The following is a 21,874-nucleotide window of genomic DNA, read 5'->3' as shown; positions in this document are numbered from 1 at the left end:
CAGGTAGTGCAAGTGGTAAAGAACCCAGCTGCCAATGTAGGAGATGTAAGAGACACCAGTTCCATCCCTGGGTTGGGAAGATCCACTGGAGAAGGAAATGGCAACCCACTCCAGTCTCCTTGCCTGAAGAATCCAACGGACAGAGGAGCCTGGCAGGGTACAGTTCATGGCACTGCAAAGAGTCAGACACAACTGAAGTGACTTAGCATGAGCGCATGAATAGGTCCAGAAAACAGCCATTGGCAGTATCGGTACAGAAGGGTTTGTTGTGGTTGTCAGGTTCTATAGCCCAGCTTCAGTTACTTTCTTTGTTGTTATCATTGTTTAGTTACTCAGTCATGTTTGACTCTGTGTGACCCCATGGACTGTAGCCCACCAGGCTCCTCTGCCCACGGGATTTTCCAGGCAAGAAGACTGGAGTGGGTTGCTATGCCCTTCACCAGGGGATCTTCCCAACCCAGGGATCGAACCCATGTCTCCTGCATTGGCAGACTGAGTCTTTACCACTGAGCCACAAGGGGAGCCCTCAGCTACTTCCTTGCTCACTGTTTTCACCCTGCGTTATTAGTTTTGCACAGGCAAGGCTGTGAATAGCAGTGGGATAGTAGGCCTCACAGACCTTGCCCAGGGAAACCAACCTCCTCCCTCCCTACTCCCTAAGACACCCCTGCAGCCCTTCTGCCCTGCAGGCCCTGGTCTTGGCTCAGGTCATTCCCACCAGGGATAGGAGAGGGCAGGGCCAGCCTGCACCCCAGAAAGGTAGGAGGACTTCCCACCCCTGAAACAGGGCTAATACTAAAAAATGCACTTTGCCTTTGCAGCCGGCCTTGTTCTGTGCCAAAAGTTTAAGGAAACCTGAATTTGAAAACCTAACTGTGTGTGTTCAAAAATAACCATTGAAACAGATGTGCCAATGTTCCCTCCTTTCTCTCCTGGGGTCAAGGACTTAGCATGGTGATATGGATCATCATTCTGGAGACTGAAATGCTTTCAGCTCTCACAATTCAAAAAACATCTTTTTCTAAATTTTGTTTTTCTCAAATCTGTATGCCTAACAGCCTTCTTCCACCCACCTCCACATTTCTCAGTTAATCACTTGAGCATTTACTGACAAGCCACATGGCTCTGTAGTTACTTGCTTTGAAAATAAAGCCATAATAGTTTTTATGAAAATTGGGTAAATATCTTTGCGATGCAATTTTAGTTGCCAGCCTCAACATGGCAATTACTCGTGGCGAACATCCAGAATATCCTTTTAGACTTTCAAGTATTCTCTCAGTGTCATTACTTTACACAGCATTTAGCAGAATAATGTTTTCCCCCAAGCTGCTCCAGACCAGATCATTGCAAACAGCAAACTGGGATGCAGCTGGGTCACCAGGAAAGGAGGGGCAGAGAGACTGACCACGGCTACCGCTGAAATCGGAGATGGACAAGCCCAGGCCTGGCTGCTCATCCATTCATCCTTCCCATTCTGTGACCGACATTGGTTCTTCCAGGCAGCTGGTAGCCCAGGCCCTGTTCACAACAACGAGATGTTTCTCCATCCCCCATCTCATCTCATTTTCCAGCTTTTCCTTGAGGGAAAAGGAAGAATATTATCACTGTGTGTATAGTTACTTTATGCCAGGCACTCTACTAAGGGTGAAGGGCAGTAGTGTGTAGGAGAATTTGTCATGGTACGTGTGACTCTAATATACCAAGGTTGGATCTCATAATGAATAATACTGTTAGGTTCAGCATTGACATATAGAAAGTGCATATATTTTAGTTAATCCTCAAAATAGCCTTGGGGAAGTGGGCATACTTGTTCTTGTTCCCATGTTTCAAATGAGGAAACTGAAGCTCAGAAACGTCTAGAAATTTGCCCAAGGCCACATGCTCAGTATGTGGTAGATCCTGGGAACAGAGATGCTTATGTTTCTTGCACTCTGCCACATGGTACTTCTGCCAGGTGGCCTTCTGGCCATGAGGCAGGAGGGCAGAGAAAGCAGGATTGCCACTTTTAAAAATTACAGCAGTGGGGCTTCCCTGGTGGTCTAGTGGTAAAAGAATCCGTCTTCCAATGCTAGGGACGCAGATTCGATTTCTGAACCAGGAAGATCCCATATGCTGCAGGGCAACTGAGCCCGTGTGCCACAACTACTGAAGCTCATGTGCCCTGGAGTCCATGCTCTGCAACAAGAGAAGCCACTGCAGTGAGGAGCCTGCATGCCACAACTAGAGAGTAGCCCCCACTGGCCACACACAACTAGAGAAGAGCCCGGGCAGCAATGAAGACCCAGCACAGACAAATAAATTAATAAATAAACATTTTAAAGGTTTTAAAGTACAGTACAACATTTTAAAAGTACAGCTCTAAACCTTCAATTAAAAATAGCACTTTGAAGTATTTGCTTGAAAACGAAAAGCATCTTTTATATGTCAATCTTTGGGTACCTGGAACCCATGGCCCTTCCTTTAGAATTTGGAATGAAGCCCTCTCCATTTCATGGGCACTGTAGATGAAAAGGGAGTTCAGTAAATATTCTTGGCTTGGCTATTCAATATAATTTCTTAACTAGTTGTAGAACTGTAAAGACCTGGATTCAAATATTATCTCTACTTACAAATGGTTGACTGGCCTTAAGCAAGTTATTTCACTTCCCCTGAATCTCTGTGTCCATTTCAGGAAATCAGAATGACAGTGTTTATCTGCATTTTAGGAGATGTGTGAGACATGGAATTTGGTACCTAACACATGGAGTACAAAATGAAGCAGGGCAAAGGCTAACAAAGTTTTGCAAAGAGAACACACTAGTCATAGCAAACACCCTCTTCCAACAACACAAGAGACGATTATACACATGGACATCACCAGATGGTCAATACTGAAATCAGATCGATTATATTCTTTGCAGCTGAAGATGGAGAAGCTCTGTGCTGCTGCTGCTAAGTCACGTCAGTCATGTTCGACTCTGTGCGACCCCATAGATGGCAGCCCACCAGGCTCCTCCGTCCCTGGGATTCTCCAGGCAAGAATACTGGAGTGGGCTGCCATTTCCTTCTCTAGTGCATGAAAGTGAAAAGTGAAAGTGAAGTCGCTCAGTCATGTCCAACTCTTCGCGACCCCATGGGCTGCAGCCTACCAGGCTGCTCCGTCCATGGGATCCTCCAGGCAAGAGTACTGGAGTGGGGGAGAAGCTCTATACAGTCAGCAAAAACAAGACCAGGAGCTGACTGTGGCTCAGATCATGAACTTCTTATTGCCAAATTCTGACTTAAATTGAAGAAAGTAGGGAAAACGACTAGACCATTCAGGTGTGACCTAAATCAAATCCCTTACAGTTATACAGTGGAAGTGACAGATTCAAGGGATTAGATCTGATAGACAGAGTGCCTGAAGAACTATGGAAAGAACTTTGTCAAACTGTACATGAGACAATGATCAAAATGATTCCCAAGAAAGAGAAATGCAAAAAGGCAAAATGGTTGTCTGAGGAGGCCTTACAAATAGCTGAGAAAAGAAGAGAAGTGAAAGGCAAAGGAGAAAAGAAAAGATATACCCATTTGAATGGAGAATTCCAAAGAATAGCAAGGAGAGATAAGAAAGCCTTCTTTAGTGATCAATGCAAAGAAATAGAGGAAAACAGTAGAACGGGAAAGGCTAGAAATCTCTTCAAGAAAATTAGAGATACCAAGGGAACATTTCATGCAAAGATGGGCACAATCAAGGGCAGAAGTGGTATGGACCTAACAGAAGCAGAAGATATTAAGAAGAGGTGGCAAAAATACACAGAAGAACTATACAAAAAAGATCTTAATGACCCAGATAACCACGATAGTGTGATCACTAACCTAGAGCCAGACATCCTGGAATGCTAAGTCAAGTGGGCTTTAGGAAGCATCACTACAAACAAAGCTAGTGGAGGTGATGGAATTCCAGCTGAGCTATTTCAGATCCTAAGATGATGCTGTGAAAGTGCTGCACTCAATATGTCAGCAAATTTGGAAAATTCAGCAGTGGCCACAGGACAGGAAAAGATCAGTTTTCATTGCAATCCCAAAGAAAGGCAATGCCAAACAATGTTCAAACTACTGCACAATTGCACTCATCTCACACACTAGCAAAGTAATGATCAAAATTTTCCAAGCCAGGCTTCAACAGTACAGGAACCGAGAACTTCCAGATGTTCAAGCTGGATTTAGAAAAGGCGGAGGAACCAGAGATCAAATTGCCAGCATCTGCTGGATCATAGAAAAAGGAAGAGAGTTCCAGAAAGCACCTGCTTTATTGACTATGCCAAAGCCTTTGACTGTGTGGATCACAACAAACTGTGGAAAATTCTTCAAGAGATAGAAATACCAGACCACCTTATCTGCCTCCTGAGAAATCTGGTTTTCTTTGCTTGACCCAGTTCAAGAAGCAACAGTTAGAACCAGACATGGAACAACTAACTGGTTCCACATTGGGAAAGGAGTACGTCAGGGCTGTATATTGTCACCCTGTTTATTTAACTTATATGCAGAGTGCATCATACGAAATGCCAGGCTGGATGAAGCACAAGCTGGAATCAAGATTGCTGGGAGAAATATCAATAACTTCAGATATACAGATGACACCACCCTTGTGGCAGAAAGTGAAGAAGAAGTAAAGAGCCTCTTGATGAAAGTGAAAGAGGAGAGTGAAAAAGCTGGCTTAAAACTCAACATTCAAAACACGAAAATCATGGCATCTGGTCCCATCACTTTATGGCAAATAGATGGCGAAACAATGGAAACAGTGACAGAGTTCATTTTTTTTTTTTTGGTTTCCAAAATCACTGCAGATGGTGACTACAGCCATGAAATTAAAAGACACTTGCTCCTTGGAAGAAAAGCTATGACAAACCTAGATAGCATAATAAAAAGCAGAGACATTACTTTGCCAACAAAGGTTCGTTTAGTCAAAGCTATGGTTTTTCCAGTAGTCATGTATAGATGTGAGAGTAGGACCATAAAGAAGGCTGAGTGCCAAAGAATTGATGCTTTTGAACTGTGGTGTTAGAGAAGACTCTTGAGTGTTCCTTGGACAGCAAGGAGATCAAATCAGTCAATCCTAAAGGAAATCAATCCTGAATATTCATTGAAAGGACTGATGTTGAAGCTGAAGCTCCAATACTTTGGCCACCTGGTGCAAAGAACTGACTCATTGGGAAAGACCCTAGTACTGAGAAAGATTGAAGGCAGGAGGAGAAGGGGATGACAAAGGATGAGATGGTTGGATGGTATCACTGACTTGATGGACATGAGTTTGAGCAAGCTCCGGGAGTTGATGATGGCTAGGGAAGCCTGGAATGCTGCAGTCCATGGGGTCACAAAGAGTCAGATGCGACTGGGTGACTAAACTGAACACAAAACGAGCCTTTAAGACATTGAATCCCTTTTAGATCTTTAAAGTCATTGATAAAACACCTTTTGAGTACTTACTTTGAGCTTGGTACTCTGCAGTAGTGTTATCTCAGTTAATCAGCAGTAGTGGTCAAGATTCCTCCTGCCAGTGCAGGAGTCTTGGGTTCCGCTTCTGTGTCAGGAAGATCCCCTGGAGTAGGAAATGGAAACCCACTCTAGTATTCTTGCCTGAGAAATCGTGTGGACAGAAGAGCCTGGTGGGCTATAGTCCATGGGGTTGCAAAGAGTCAGACAGGACTTAGCACACATCCACACGTGTCGCAAGAATGGATAACTTACCTCCTTTGTTCTGATGGGTAAACAGAGACTCCCAAGATGTAAAGACCCTTTTCCATTGTACAGCATGAAGCTTTTTACAAAGTCCATCTCTTTCCACTGCAGTATGATGCCTTCTCAGTACCAATTTTCCATCTTATTTTAGAGAATAGATTGTGTTTATTTTTCTCTAAGTTCACTGTCTAACTTCTTTGTTCTACAGTAGGATTCAAGAGTACCTTCTCATGCTAGATTAATTGTGTCTCTTGTATAGTGCCTTTATAAATTTATAGCTGCATGGGTGGGGAGGACATGTGTGCTAAATATCCATAAATTATGTGCTTTGTACACATCATCATGGCCTCTGCTTTTTATTCCTCATGTGCTACTAATTATACAAACACAAATGCACACACCCCCAACTGAGTTCAGCATCTTTTCACCATGCTTTGCTATTTTGAGCACTTTTATTTCCTTTTATAAGCAATTGTTTGGCCCCTTTATATACATATCATGTAATTAATGAGAAGTATCCTAAGAAAATTAAAAGTCATAATTAAAGATTAGAGAAAATGTCACCCTACTGTCAAACATTACATGTAGGTCATTAGATGAGGGCTGGCTGCTGGTATTTGCCTGTGAAATTTGTTTTGCTGAGTAGTTTTGCTTTCATTCAGATGAATGTTGCTCTTGCTTTTATTTTCCTAATACAGGAAGTAGTAACTCCCATTATTATATTAAGCTGTTTCCTCTCTAAGACACTTTTGCAAGCTCGATCTGTACGTTTCCTCTGTCACACTGATCTTACATGTTGTGTGTGTGCTTCCTGAAACCATTTAAGCATTGATGGAAACTATTAGCATGTCAGTGCAGCCCTAAGAGAGAAAGATTATTTGGTCTAGGAACATTCCCTCCTTCACAGAGAACATTTCTGTCTTACATGAGGCTGTATCACTTCTAATGCACAGTGATTTTCACAAGCAATTTTAATGAAGGACCTAGAAGATTTGGGGTTTAGAAACAGAATGCTTTGACATTTTATTTCTGGATATGGATGGAAAGGTGGTATCCATCAGTGATTCAAACTACTTCCATCTGATGTCTGCCTGGTCAGTATAGTCAGCCAGGCCTCTTAGATTCCTTTTGCTTGAGCAGATGTTCATGTCATACAGAAGATGCTGTCACCTCTGACTTTTAAGGATGCTGCAGGGTTAAGTGTTTTCAACTGAGTTGTGGACTTGAAAATAATCTGAAGAATTCACCTCCAACCCTCTGCCCCCAGTTGGGCCTTTGTCATCAAACCTGGGAAAGAGTCGTGATTCACTGTGTAGCATATCCTGAATCTGACAGTCACACCCAGGAACTAATTTTGAAGGAGGAAGGCAAGCATGATTTGTCCTCTGTAATGTTTCAGAGTTCCTCTCAGCCTCTTTATATCTTCAATGTGTGCCATCTTTTGTAAGAAACAAGTTCCATATGTGGAGGTGTGTGGTTTTTTCCATTGCTCTATAGAGGAACATATAGCTTAGTTTGGTCTAAGTCTCTTCCTTAATACAAGAGATGCCTTCTGAAAATGTTCTAAAATTGTGGTAATAATCGCACAACTGGGACTACACTGAAAACCATTGAATTGTACACTTTAAATGAGTGAATTGTTGTGTATGAATTATATAGAGATACACACACACACATGAGTCCCCTTAGTTCAAAATTCTGATGTTTAATAAACAAGCCCATGTGCTCTTTATTCATTTTGCTTATGATTTTACAAACCTTTTCATATTATTCCCCTTAGCCTTAGAATGTCCTATCTAAAGAGCTCTAATTTTTGCAGTTTAACCTTATGTACATTAATTTATCAACCAACAAGTGCATACACAGTACCTCTCTTGAGTGACAACAACCAAATTGTTTTAAGGACAATGGTAATAGTAGGAGGAAAGGAGTGATTGTCACAGGAATTATTAATAATAAATTAAAGTAGCAATTGGAACCGCGGCCTTTATGTGGGTGAAGAACAATAGTGACTTAACTGTGATTGTGGTGACAGGGAGCCAACAATTGAGTCCCTGCTAGTGGCCCAACAGGGGCAGGGGTTGAAAAGAAGGAATGAGTGGTTTACATTACAAAGGGATTGTCTGAGAGCTGCTGGAGTGTGGTTCTGAGGGGAGGTCAGGCTAGAGACAGAAAGGATGATAACCGGGGAGCTGTCAAGGGCATCTCAGGGGCTTAGGCAAGCACTGTGGCAGCTAGACACGGCCGGCTGAGAGGGCCGCCCTGGCCCCGCCAGTGCTGCTAGATACAAAGGAAACGCAGCAAGAAGAGCACCGGAGCCAGCCGGCAGGCCTGAGCCAGTGTCACAGAATCTAAAAGCGAGACTTGTAGCCACCGGAGCACTGGCTGGAAATTCTCCTGGCTTCACTTTGACCAGAGTTGGACCACTCTTTGGAGAACAAAACTGCTGGAAGCAGGGTGTGTGTGTGTGTGTGTGTGTGTGTGGTGTGTGTGTGTGTGAATACAATGCCATGATTGGCAGCTCAATTGAAAAGAGTAAGTCTTTGACATCTGTTGAACTCGTCCTTGTGGTTGCACATTTCCAAGATACACTTACACATGTGTGCCCAGCTTTTAGCAGATGTTTACGGGTGTGTGTGTGTGTGTGTGTGTGTATAGAGAGAGAGAGACAGAAAGAGAGAACACCCAGAGTGCAGCCCATATTCCAGTTGCCTCATTTGTCCCAATGCTGCCCTTCACAGCATTTCCCCCTCCAGGCCAGGATCGTGGATTCCATTTAGTTGTTGTGCAGTGGAGAGATGGAAAAAAGCAAACGAGCATGAGGAAACTAATGGGGGGAAAATGTTAGGTAGTGAGGAATGTGAGTGAAGGACCGGTCTCCCTGTGTGACCCCTGCTGACCTCTTTATCTGGATCTCATGAGACTCTTCCTGTTGCCCCCTACACTACAGCCCAAACAAGCCAAGCTGTTTCTACCTCTCGGCCTCTGCACATGGGCCCCATGGTCTCTCTGAGCTGCCTGTAGCTGGCTCCTTTGCGCCATTTAGCTCTTAATTGAAATATCACTTCTAAAAGAGGACATTCACATTCCTGCAGACTATGATCAATCAATTTCTAGCCCCCTATTTCAGTTCTCTGCCTGGACCCACCACTTGCTGATAATTTTGTCTGTCTTGTGCGCCATGGATCCCCAGCACCCAAAACAGTCCTTGGTATGTGCTCAAACACTGCTAACTGAGTGTACTAATCTAAATATCCAGGAATAGGGAATCATTAAAAATGATGGTAGTGCTTTTTGGTTGTAGTTTATGCAAGAAAATGCTTCACAACCCCAATCGGGACATAGATTGAAAGAGAATCTAGATTATTGACAAATGAATGCACATTTGTATTTTTAATTTAATATTAGTGTTTAAGATATAAAATCTTTCTTACATTCTGCACTGTAATTGTTTTGAACATGAAATGTCTACATAAATTGGTTAAGAGGACATCTATGCTCTACAAAAATATCTACTATACAAAAAAGGATTCCAATTATGTAAGTAGTTGAGTATGAAAATAATCAGAAAGGAAATATATGAAAATAATAACTCACAGTTTTAAGGAAATGGAATTATGAATAATTTTTCTTTTCTCACTTCCTAAACATTCTACATGTGATTTTGTCATTTTTCTAATTTAAAAAATATTTTTAAAAAACAAAACCTAATATAGAATGTGTATAATGAAATATTAATAAGATTATATGTATCTACAGTTTGGAGATGGGCTGACTTTCTTGAATTTGGCGTGCTCAGTGAATGAGGCTGTATGGAAAATGGTAATAACTGGTCTGGGCTTTGCAAAAGCTGATAGGACTTTGAGTATAAACAGTTAGGTAAAGAGAGTTTTTTAGACTTCCATGGTGGCTCAGCAGTAAAGAATCCACTGCTAATGCAGTTCAATCCCTGGGTCTGGAAGATCCCCTGGAGAAGGGAGTGGCAACCTACTCCAGTATTCTTGCCTGGAGAATCCCATGGACAGAGGAGCCAGTCCATGGGGTCGCAAAGAGTCATACACAACTTAGCGACTAAACAACAATGACAAAAATAAAGAGCTTTTTAGGTTAAAGCAGCAGAATGAGCAAAGATAGGAAGAGAGCAACTTGCACACAGGAGACCAGGAGGAGAGAAGCCTAATTGAATGGAAAGACTCTTGCGGTTGGTGGGAAGGCATTTGGAAGAGTAGGGTGGGAACACATTTTAGAAGATCTTAAAACTTGGTCAGAGAAGTTTAAAAATAGAAAGAAATAAGAAACTACTATGGGTTTGTGAGAAAAAGAGTAACATGATGACCTGGACATTATAGGAAAATTATTCTGGCAGGAGGGGTGACACCAGCATCCATCTGACGTCCATGAAAAGTGAAAAGTGTTAGTCACTCAGTCATGTCTGACTCTTTGCAACCCCATGGACTGTAGCCCACAAGGTTTCTTTTCCATGGGATTCTCCAGACAAGAATACTGGAGTGAGTTGCCACTCCCTCTCCAGGGGATCTTCCCGACCCAGGGATCAAACTTGGGTCTCCTGCATTGCAGGCAGATTCTTTACCATCTGAGCCGCCAGGGAAGCCATAGCAGACACCAATATCAATCCCAGCTCTTCTCTGCCGAGACTCAGCCTTCAAACCGTCTTCACCCAGCCCTCTGGTCATCCATTGGTGAATGAGAAGTAATTGCCTCCTCTGTGTGTGTGTCATACTAGAAAAGTGAAGGATGAGAAGGAGGGAGACAGGAACAAAGAGGTGAAGACCCAAAGGATGAGGACTTGGATTTTAATAGTTATAAGAATATAAGCAGGATAAATATCTTTAGATACTTCCTTTGTGTTTGTATTATAATTAGGGCCAGAAATAGAGATCTTCTGTGTAACTCACTATTCAGTTGTTAACAGGAATGTTTTGCTTTTTCAGGCTTTGTCACTGGTGTACAGTTCATAGGCACTTGCTTTTTTTAAAAAAACAAAAACAAAACTTTTCCTTAAATATTTAATAAACTTTAAGAACAGTTGCTCAAAGAAATTATTTGCCAAAACAAGACTCTCACCCATTCTTAATCTATGAAGATTTAGATGCACCTTCTCTATCCACTCGTGGGAGTTAACTTGTCAGAATATGTTAAGCCGCTATTTTGGGTTTAAAAAAAAGAGGGGAGTTTGTTTGCTCTTTTTTTTTTTCAAAAATAAGCTGTTTTAGATTGCAAAATAGCAAACAAAATTAAAAATAAAATTGTCTCATCTTTGAGGGAGAGCAAACTTCTGCTCTGTCAGTGTGTGGGCTGCAGACAGAACAGAGTGTTTATCTTAGCTGCATGTTAAAGATGGAAAATAAATTTAGCAATTGCCAAAAGGCCTTCTTTTGAATAACTTATCACAAAAGGGAAAACATAAATCTAGTGACAAAACAACTCTCCTTTATAAGCTCATATTTCTTGGATGGGTCCGAGAACATAAAATTTCATTCCTCTTGACTTCATTGGTTCAAGGTTACCTCCCTAAACGTCTCATTCAAGGTTTGATGACTGGGTCCAGTGGCAGTTGAGTTTTTAACTGATGTTTCTTTTGCTTTTGTTTTCTTTCCCATTATCACAATCAAGAGCTTACAAGACCCTATGAGAAAACTGGTGGAGAAAGAAGAAAAGAAGAGGATCGCCCAGCAGGAAAGTGCAGAGGTTGTGGCAGAGGAGCCAAGTCAGTAAGTAACCGCTCCTTCACTTGGCAAACCTTCCTTCCCACAGCTAAGGGTTCACCTCCCTCCTGGCCAAGTCTGCTGGGGTCTCTGGCACAGGATGATGGCTTTCTTTCCTCACTTCTCAGAGAAGATGTACTAAAACAGAGGCCAAACTCCTCCCCACACATATTCCTCTAGGCAGGGACTCACCTGTCCTGATAAGAGACCCATTCCTGGGGTCTTTAGGAAGGGCGGCTTGAGAGGAGTTGACTGGGGCCAAAGCAGCAGGAGTGCCCAGGGCTCCTGGCCTCAGCACCAGAGTCGCACTCTCTGGGGTTCCTGGACCCTATCTGTTCCTTTTGTCACCATCAGTTATGAGGGCCTGTCCTAGATGGGAAATCCCCGGCTTCCCACTCACAGAAGGAAATAACCCATGAACTTGCCTCACAACACATGTAGCCCTCTGGTGTTCTCCTACACAAGTGTCGGGTTTTGACATTTTGTTTTCTACATACAGACCTTCTGTTTTCTCTTCTGTGAAGCAGAGAGCAGCTTTGAGGGTAGGAAGTGACTCTCCATCTTGATTTCTTGCCTCTTTATAAAGAAGGTGCCTCCAGTCATTTTAAATACTTTTAAAGATGAACTTTTCCACATACATGGTGCATAATTCCTAACCTCATACAGCAAGGAGGAGGTTTCAGTGTGAACCTATGCTTTTTCTGGTAAGATGTCATAGCCCATAAGAACGGGCTGACCTAGGAAGGCAAAGTAGCTCACCTGACCTCCACTCACTCTTCCTTGTCCACACAAAAAAGTTTAGATGACAATCTTGTGGTAAAACAGGCTTACATTTCTACTGGGTTTCAAAATAAGTTCAGATAGATCTTTTTTGTCCAGCAGAAATATTTGCTGCCTATAGTGGCCCTCTGTAATTTTAAAGCAAATACGAGAAAATGTCTTTTTTGCAAAACAAAGACAATTTTTTATTGTAGGAACAACTATAGAATGTGGTCTGAATCTAGTACAGTTGACTCTTTTAGGTGGAAGCAGTTTAATCTATTACCGGTAGAAATGGTAATCTGGGCTTCCCTGATGGCTCAGATGGTAAAGAATCTGTCTGCAATGCAGGAGACCTGGGTTTGATTCCTGGGTCAGGAAGATTCCCTGGAGAAAGGAATAGCAGTCCACTGCAGTGTTCTTACCTGGAAAATTCTACAGAGGAGCCTGACAGGCTATGGGCCTTGGGGTCGCAAAGAATCTGACAGGACTGAGCGACTCACACACAATGGTAATCTAACTATCACTTAGTGAACACTTACTGTGTACTAAACACAATGCCAGGTGTTTTCTTCATGTCATCTCAGCTCATTCTCATGATGCCCCTCCATGTGATTAATGTAGGCTTTTCCCTGTTGTGTTAATGATGGGAGCAGCGAGGCTCAGAGAGGTTAAAGGTCTGCCCACAGCCCCTGTATAGTAAGGGGCGGGGCCTGAAGTGAGTTCTGGTGCCTTTTTTTCACCTTGTGTTACTGCAATCAAAATAAAGCATTAACTTTTACTCAGAGAGAAAGAACCACCCAAGATGGTGTTGATTCAGTTCAGTTCAGTTGAGACACTCAGTCATGTCCGACTCTTTGTGACCCCATGAACCACCAGTTCAGGCCTCCCTGTCCATCACCAACTCCCAGAGTCTACCCAAACCCATGTCCATTGAGTCAGTGATGCCATCCAACCATCTCATCCTCTGTCGTCCCCTTCTCCTCCTGCCCTCAATCTTTCCCAGCATCAGGGTCTTTTTCAAATGAGTCACCTCTTCACATCAGGGGGCCAAAGTATTGGAGTTTCAGCTTCAACATCAGTCCTACCAGTGAACATTCAGGACTGATCTCCTTTAGGATGGACTGGTTGAATCTCCTTGCAGTCCAAGGGACACTTAAAAGTCTTCTCCAGCACCACAGTTCAAAAGCATCAATTCTTTGGCCCTCAGCTTTCTTTATGGTCCATCTCTCACATCCATACATGGTTTTTCCAGTGGTCATGGTGTTGATTCGCTTTAATTAATTTTGTATTTCTTCATTATTTTAGTACTTCCTCTTTAAAGCTCAAGAAGTATAACCCAGTAACTATTTTTAATGACATTGAAAATTTCATAAGAATTTTGTTCATAAATGGTAGGTAAAGTGAACCACTGTGCTAGGAGGGAGGTTCAGAGGCACCAGCTGGATCTCAGGACAGTGAAGTGTCTGCCGTGATCCTACCCATGAATAATAAGAGTTAAGTTGGCAACAGTCTTGTGAATTTGAGAGTGATCCTGCTTTTAGCCTTTTGTACAGTAATTTAGCTAAACTCCTGAGGTATCCTCTTCTGTAACTACAGAATCAGAATAAACACTCACTTGTCCATCAGCTTTTAACTGTGTTTTTAAAAATGATAGTAAGTATTTATCTTTGTTATACCTAAGTACCCAGTTAGATGTTTACGGAATATGTGCCTTAGCATGAAACCAAATCCAAATGTTAAGATACTACTAACTACCTTTAGTACAGGGACAGGAGAAGGTCAGCAAATTTATTTCTTCTTCCAAAAATGTATAGCATGTAAGTGGCTATATGTTCATATTTTATGTATGTATAAGTACAGTAATAGATATTGTACAGAAAATCTGACTCTGTCATAAGTATGACATCTTCAGAACAACATTACTAAACTTTTTTTTTTTAATTTTAAGGTTAATTTCACTAGAGGATGAAAACCAGCACAAGGAATCTTCCAGTTTTAAGAGTAAGTTTCGATTTTTTTTTTCAGAATTGCTTCTAAAATACTACTGCACAATAGCCGACTCATTTTCTTTTCTGTCAAACTCCTTCTAGACCTTTTTATTTCCAACTGAAAAAATTATGTATTTACTTTGCTTCTTAAGAGTTTAAAGTTCAAATATCAGTGCCGTTGACCCCATAGTATTATGGATAGAGGCTGTGTATTTTGAACAATAAAAACAGCCATCATTAGTCATTTCAGCGGCAGCCTGTTGGGGGGCATCACAATTGAGACTCAACAGAGAGCTGTTTGCTTTACAACAGGTAATAACATGGCTGCATTACCATTATGAGCTGTAACTGACGTTTGGGCTGTGGAGACAGTTGTGATGAGATCAACATAATGACATTGGGGGGGTTGATTTCTGCTGTGTCATGGGCTGGGTGCTGGTTATTGTTGGGAATCCGATGGGAGGGCTCACACTCTGCTCTTCCAGGTAGTTCCTGGGCCTGCTCTGTACTAGTGAAGTGTAAAAGTAAAGTGTTAGTCGCTCAGTCCTCTCCAACTCTTTGTGACCCCATGGACTGTAGACCGCCAGGCTCCTCCTCACTGAGTGACACCAGATCCCTGGGGCATGCTGACCCTCCTCTGATCCTGAGAGATCACAGCGCTTATGACCCAGATGCTGTGCTGTGCAGGGCTTGTCAGCAATCCCCATCTCCTGCCATTACAGCCTGCTGTTTCATCAGCAGTTCTCTCATAAGGAGCACAGGGTAGGGTTAAGTGTGATGGAACTCACGGGATGGAAAACTGAGTCTTTCACTGGGACTTGAATCCTTGGACATGAAGAGAACAGTTTTATATAGTGTGAAGAGATCTGAAATGACCTCAAGCTCCTGTTCAGCCTGGCCCTCCCAGGACATACCCACCTCCACTCTGCTCCATCATCTCTTGAAGACCGGACAGGCAGAGTACACCCTGGAATCCCCCCGTCCCTTCCATCTTTTCCCCCAGGCTTTGTCTTCCTTCCATCTTTCCTCCTACTTTTCCAGCCACTTCACCTGCTTTCTTCTTCTTCTCCCAGTTTACTGCTTCTTTTGCTTTTCCTCCATCTGTCTTTGAACAGGAAAAGTAAACTGTCACGTTTCTGCCTCCACAGCTTGACTTCATGTCATCCTTTCATATTTGTTTACCTTCCCTTATTCACATCTTTGTTCATTTGTTCAGCACATGTTTATCTGTGGCGGGCACAGTACAGGGCTCTGGATGTTCATCTTCCAACATGGGGCTAACTGTTACACAAGTTACTGGGTAACTCCAACTTGGGTGAGAGCTACAAGGGCTGTTTACAGGTATTTGTGACTGGGAGCCTTCACCTGTTTGAGGCCATTGGGGAAGTATCTCAGTCAAGGCTATCGCAAGACCTATCAAAGCAAAAGAAACAGCCTGAGTGAAGACTGTGAGCCAGGGAGAACCAGGAGAAGGTCAGAGAAACAAGGTCCTAAAGCATGAGGGAGGGAGGGAGGAAGCGGCAGAAGAAGGCAGAAAGGCAGGCTAGCCATGTACGAGTTCTCCGAACAGTATTGATCCACACCCACCAACCTCAGGATCATGCAAGGCCCATAGCCTGAATCCTGTGGGAATCTTAAGTAGCTGAACAGGAAAATTTTAGTTTTGTGGATGCATGTAAACTCCAGTTTATTATGTTTGTATTCAAGGCATTTATACAACATGTGACAACACAGGGGGGTGAAATTTTCTCTTTGTGCAGTATGCTCACTTGCCAGTGGTAGGTGCATAATATTTTGAAATTATACCTGTTGATTACCCTGTTTCATAAATACATAGAATGGAATCCATTACAAAGAAGTGCCATCTGTCTTTTATTCTGGGACTTGTAGAAAGTCTAATGTGCATGTGAGCAAACCACGTTTTAAGGCTGTGCTGTTGTGTACACACACACACACACTTTATTGGGCAGAAGGCACAAAGACTTCCTATATGTTCCTTGCATGTATACACATGTATAGACACCTCCATTAGCAACATCCCCCACCAGGGTAAATAATCAATGAACCAACATTGACATATCATTATTACTCAGATTCCATAGTTTACATTAGATGTTGTACAGTCTGTAGGTGTTCACAAATGTATAATGGCACATATCCATCATTACAGTATCACACAGAGTGGATTCACTGTGCTAAAAATCCCCTGTGACTTCACCTATTCGTCTTCCCCTCCCCCAAACTCTAGCAACCGCTGATCTTTTCACTGTTGCCATAGTTTTGCTTTTCCCAAAATGTCATATAGTTGGAATCTTGCTGTGTAGCCTTTACAGGTTGGCTTCTTTCACCCAGTAATCTGCCCTTTTATTTTAGCCAGGCCCATGTGACTGGGGTTCATTAGCCCCAGCAACTGGTCATTGGGTACTTAAGTCACACATGTGTCCCTGGAAAGAGAATTGTTAGATCAGTGGCATATACTTTTTCTACCAAACAAAGCAAGGATTCAGGGCAGTTGCTTGAGTAAACTGTCATCTGAGGACCCCTGCTCCTACCTGAGTGAATTTTCGGATACATTTGTTCCTGAAGCGTGTGTTTACCTTATACCACGTTAGTATATGAACTCACACACCTTTCTGAAGTGGTGATAACCAAATGCATGTGTTTTATTTACAGCCGAAGATGGAAAAAGTGTTTTATCTGCCTTAGACAAAAGCTCTACACATAATGCATGCTCAGGTAATCCAGATTAAGGAAAACAACTCAATTTTAGTAATTTGACTCAAACTCCTTACAAAATGAAACTGACATAATTTTCTTTCTTTCTTCTCCTCTAATGAACCTGTAGATGAACTTTTAGACATGAAACCTGAGGAAGGTGGTAAGATTTATGCATTTCTTTGGGGTTACAATTTGTTTAATATTTTAAATACTGTGGTTACATGCAGGCAAATGTAATTTTTATCTTTTGAATAGCTTTGCATTCCCAAGCAATTGTTTTTAGGTAACTGCCATTTGTCTTTATGAAGTGAAATAAAGTGAGAATTGCTCAGTTGTGTCTAACTCTTTGCAACCCCATGGATAGTAGCCCGCTAGGCTCCTCTGTCCATGGAATTCTCCAGGCAAGAATACTGGAGTGGGTTGCCATTCCCTTCTCCAGGGGATCTTCCCAACTTAGGGATCAAACCCAGGTCTCCTGCGTTGGAGGGAGATTCCTTACCATCCGAGCCACAGGGGAAGCCCAAGTGACTTTAAATATGCTCATGCACAAAGAGTATGTGCAGATCTGTCATCATTATAATGTTCAAACCACTAAAGCTAAAAGGTGCTATGTCAGAGATTGTATGCGGGAGTAGAAAAAACATGGCTTTCAGAATCAGACAGACCTGACTTTTGAATATGGTTCTCTTATAAATAATCTCTATGGCCTTAAGTAACTTGCTTCATCCTTAAACTCTTTTAGCCTCAGTTATTCTCATTTGTAAATTGGAACCAGTAGCAACAGTCTTGCTGGGTCACTGTCAGGTTTGAAGATCAAGTATGCAAAGGGTCTTTCATGATCTCTGACACAGGGACACTCTCTAAATGGTAAGCAGTTGAGATGTAGGACTAGAAATGTTGCCCTGCTGGGACTTCCCTGACAGTCAGTGGTTAAGACTCTGAGCTTCCACTGTAGGGGACATGGGTTCAATCCCTGGTTGGGGAACTAAGACCCCACATGCAGCACATGGCATGGCCAAAAATAAACAAATAAATAAATAGATTATAAATTATGAGTTTATGTAATTTTCAAAAAGAAAAAAAAATCTAATTGTGAAAAAATAAAAGAAATATTGCCATGCTGATGCACAGTGCTTATCTTCATTGAGCCTTAGTTAAATGCAAAGGGAAAGCTTGCTGGCTAGGTCCAACATCCAGGTTCACCAGACCTAAAAGTCATTTACTGAGTAGCCCCTCACAGGAGATTCCAGAACTGTGGGTCTGGATTAGACATGCCTAGTTTTAAGTGATCCCAAGAAATTGAGTGTTTTCAGCTTGCTCATAGCATTTGCTTTTCATCCTACCAAGAGTCTCCTCCTAGTGATTTACCATGGGTCCAAAATATCCCTGAGATTGTCATCCAGATTCTAGAGTATCTCTTGCCCCAGGTGGTTGGAATACAGTCTTCCCTGGACTCACAGCTTTCTTTCAGGACTAGAAGTGGGCCAAGATATCCTGTTGGCCCTAGTTACCTAGGGCAGAGGATTTTTCTCTACCCAGTCTTTGCTTGATTTGGATTTAGTTCCCAGAGTGTGAGAGGAGAGAGTCTGGGAAACAGAGGATGTTGGTTAAAGTTTTTTTCAAAATTGGAAAGGCAACACAACTCTAGCATTAAGTTTCCAGGGCTTAAAAAAAAAAAGTTTCCAGGGCTAAGGAATATAAACTTGAGGGCAGAAACTTGCTTTCCTTATTAATTTTTCACTCCACCGTGCAATATTTCATGAATGTCCGTGTGTATTTTATCAGAGTGTCTACTTATTTGTGAATGCTGAAATCACATAAGATTATGAAAGTAAAAAAGCAAGTAATAATGCAGATTGCCATTACATGGCCTATGTTTTTATAAAATCATTTCTCCCTTGGCTTAAGGATAGAATTTTGATGAAATAAAGGTGTTTTCAAACAAATTAATTTTTGGAGGAGGAAATAGTTCAGTCTTACAAACTGAGATAAAGATAATAATGTAACAAGTAATAGGTACCTACTACCTAGTTTTAGCAAGTCTTGCTGCTGCTAAGTTGCTTCAGTCGTGTCCGACTTTGTGCGACCCCATAGACAGCAGCCCACCAGGCTCCGCCGTCCCTGGGATTCTCCAGCCAAGAACACTGGAGTGGGTTACCATTTCCTTCTCCAATGCATCAAAGTGAAAAGTGAAAGTGAAGTCCTTGTCCGACTCTTTGAGACCCCATGGACTGCAGCCTACCAGGCTCCGCCGTCCATGGGATTTTCCAGGCAAGAGTACTGGAGTGGGTTGCCATTTCCTTCTCCATAGCAAGGCTTAACAGTTAACAAATTATTCATACATAAGCTTCAACTTATTTTGATAGGAATATGATTTTTCTTATTCTCAACCTCTTGTTTATATAGCTTGTCCTTTGTTTTTATTATCTCCTACTTAATTTCATTACTTTAATAAGCATAATTTTTGGGTAGGTGGTGTATTCACATTAGTGTAAAAACAAAATGATAATAAAAATGTATACAGGAAATAAAAAACAAACCTCTCACCCACATTACTGCTGCCCACCCTCCTATCTGTTCCAACACTCCCTCCCCTCTTGCATCCCTCCAGTGTTTCTTTCCACAAACACAAGCACATTTGAGTCCACAGTCTCATGTTTCCCCACTTCTTACCAAAAAAAATTCTCGGTTTTGGATTTTGATTTTTTTTTTTAACTTGGTCATAGTAGTACATGGCTAACCCAGTAGCCATGCATTTCTTCTCAGAATTTAGTCAGAAATGCTCCTGCTCAAGATACAGTCATGAGCTTCTTCCATCCCATGGGCCAAGATTCATTGGAATAAGATTGCTATCTTTCTCCTTACTTAAAACAACTTCCACACCTCATTGGTTTACAGGTACAATCTTTGTTTCATCGAATTGCAGCTCATAGACTTTTTTTTTTGAGCACTCAATTTAATTCTGAAGATAAAGGGATGTACGTGCTTTTCCTCAAACTGTGTACTCATTTTCAGGCAGAAAAATGTATTTACAAATTTTCTTGGTTAAATGCAGTTTGACCTTTCTCCTTTCCCTGTATCACTGCCAGCCCACAAAGCCCTCCTTGAGTCACAAGCCATTCTTTCCCTCTATCTGCTTCTTCTACATCTGCAGCCCCTGGGGTAGCATCAGCTTAAAAATTAACACAGCAGCAAGTATAAAAATATTCTCTCAGTGTACAAAGAACTTGAGGTGATGGAAGAAGAGAAGGCTCTTAATTAGTTGACTTCCAAATGTGTGCCCTTTGGAAAACTGCCAGAAGGACCAAATCCCTATTTAAAATGCTGATTGTCATATGTAAGACATTAAACAGTCAAGAGTTAAAAAGAGCTTAATCCAGGGAAGGCTGACTTTATAGGACTGGTGGTGGGGCTGTAAGCTCGAGCACCCTGCTGCATGGGGGCCCGTTCACTCTCCGTGGTGATTCTGTTCAAGTCAGTCCTGGTACAGTGTTGTCAGAGAGCAGACCGCTTCTGACAACAGCAAGGACACAATTCTCCAGGAACCATGGCCCAGAAAATCACTCTGACTCAGTGTCATAGTGAAATGTGTTTTCTCCTACTAAATAGATAATGAAATTAGAAGATGCTTGCTCCTTGGAAGAGAAGCTATGACAAACCTAGACAGCATATTAAAAAGCATAGATATCAATTAGCCAACAAAGGGCCATTAGTCAAAGCTGTGGTTTTTTCACTGGTCATGTATGGATGTGAGAGTTGGACCATAAAGAAGGCTGAGCACCAAAGAATTGATAGTTTCAAATTATGATGCTGGAGAAGACTCTTGAGAGTCCCTTGGACTGCAAGGAAATCAAACCAGTCAATCCTGAAGGAGATCAACTCTAAGGACTGATGCTGAGGCTGAAGCTCCATTCCTTTGGCCACCTGATGCGAAGAACTGACTCATTGGAAAAGACCCTGATTCTGGGAAAGATTGAGGGCAAGAGGAGAAGGGCACAACAGAGGATGAGGTAGTTGGATGGCATCACTGACCCAGTGAATATAAGTTTGAACAAACTCCAGGAGATGGTGAAGGACAGGAAAGCCTGGCGTGCTGCAGTTCATGGGGTCGCAAAGAGTCGGACACAAGTTAATGACTGAACAACAACAAATACATAATGTAATGGAAAACCAATATTTGGCCAGTTTATACAAACGTTTCAAGTGAAGAAGAAACTGAGCTACATTTTTCAATACTTGGAAGTGGCTCTGAAATCACCTTGTGACCACATGGGACGATCCTTAGCCTCAATTTATGGGTTATAACAGGTAAAAATCTTGTGTTCCTCAAAGTTAGGCCAAGAAAAGTAACTCTCAGATAACTGAACAGAAAGTGGTGGCATAAAGCAGAAGAGAGTTCCATCAACTCAGCTCACCTAAGTCTCCTAACTTGGTTTCATCCAAAAGATCCCTCTCTCAGATGGGACTAACTGAACGAATTTTAGAATTTTTTAATTGTTCATATTATAGTTAAAATGTTTGTCTTCAGCTGCTTCCTTGGTTTCTATACAGACTTGTGATTCTGAATTCTGGCCAAACTTCAAAATGACTGAGACCCTCACTCAGTAGCTCCCACAGGTCTGGATGAGAAGCTGTAGCCTGAATCAGTAACACCTGTTTCTGTCACTGCCCCACGTCTTTCCCAGTCATTCAGAACAGTCTCCTCTGTGTGTGTGTGTGCATGTCCAACTCTTTGTGACCCCATGTGCTGTAGCCCACCAGGCTCCCCTGATGTTCCAACAAGAATACTAGAGTGGGTTGCCATCTCCTCCTTCAGGGGATCTTCCTGACCCAGGAATTGAACCTGAGTCTCTTATGTCTCCGGCATTGGCAGGCAAATTCTTTACCAGCTGAGCTTCCTGGGAAGCCCCTCCTATACTTATCCATGTATGTGTAGCTGACTAGGGATCTGACTGCTTTCTCACAGCCATGTGGCAAATA

At 42.2% G+C, this 21,874-nt stretch overlaps 1 protein-coding gene across 50 annotated transcripts in view; it reads left to right on the top strand.

Moving 5' to 3' along the window:
- Positions 1 to 21,874, top strand: part of ICA1 (islet cell autoantigen 1) — a 170,190-nt gene that overhangs the window by 115,092 nt on the left and 33,224 nt on the right. For 34 of the 50 annotated variants that reach the window (XM_081531673.1, XM_081531655.1, XM_081531657.1 and 31 more), the window contains exons 9-12: positions 11,335 to 11,432; positions 14,137 to 14,189; positions 16,850 to 16,912; positions 17,022 to 17,054. In XM_081531673.1, coding sequence (XP_081387799.1) covers positions 11,335 to 11,432; positions 14,137 to 14,189; positions 16,850 to 16,912; positions 17,022 to 17,054 — 247 coding nt within the window. The remainder of the gene's footprint in view (positions 1 to 11,334; positions 11,433 to 14,136; positions 14,190 to 16,849; positions 16,913 to 17,021; positions 17,055 to 21,874) is intronic. The other 16 variants (XM_081531659.1, XM_081531653.1, XM_081531658.1 and 13 more) reach the window with 1 other exon arrangement.

This window comes from Giraffa tippelskirchi, chromosome 10 (genome assembly GCF_054371585.1).
Source record: "Giraffa tippelskirchi isolate mGirTip1 chromosome 10, T2T-mGirTip1v1.2.pri, whole genome shotgun sequence".
Classification (NCBI taxonomy): domain Eukaryota; kingdom Metazoa; phylum Chordata; class Mammalia; order Artiodactyla; family Giraffidae; genus Giraffa; species Giraffa tippelskirchi.
The sequence above is the reverse complement of the archived record's forward strand: the minus strand, read 5'-3'. Positions and strand labels throughout refer to the sequence as shown.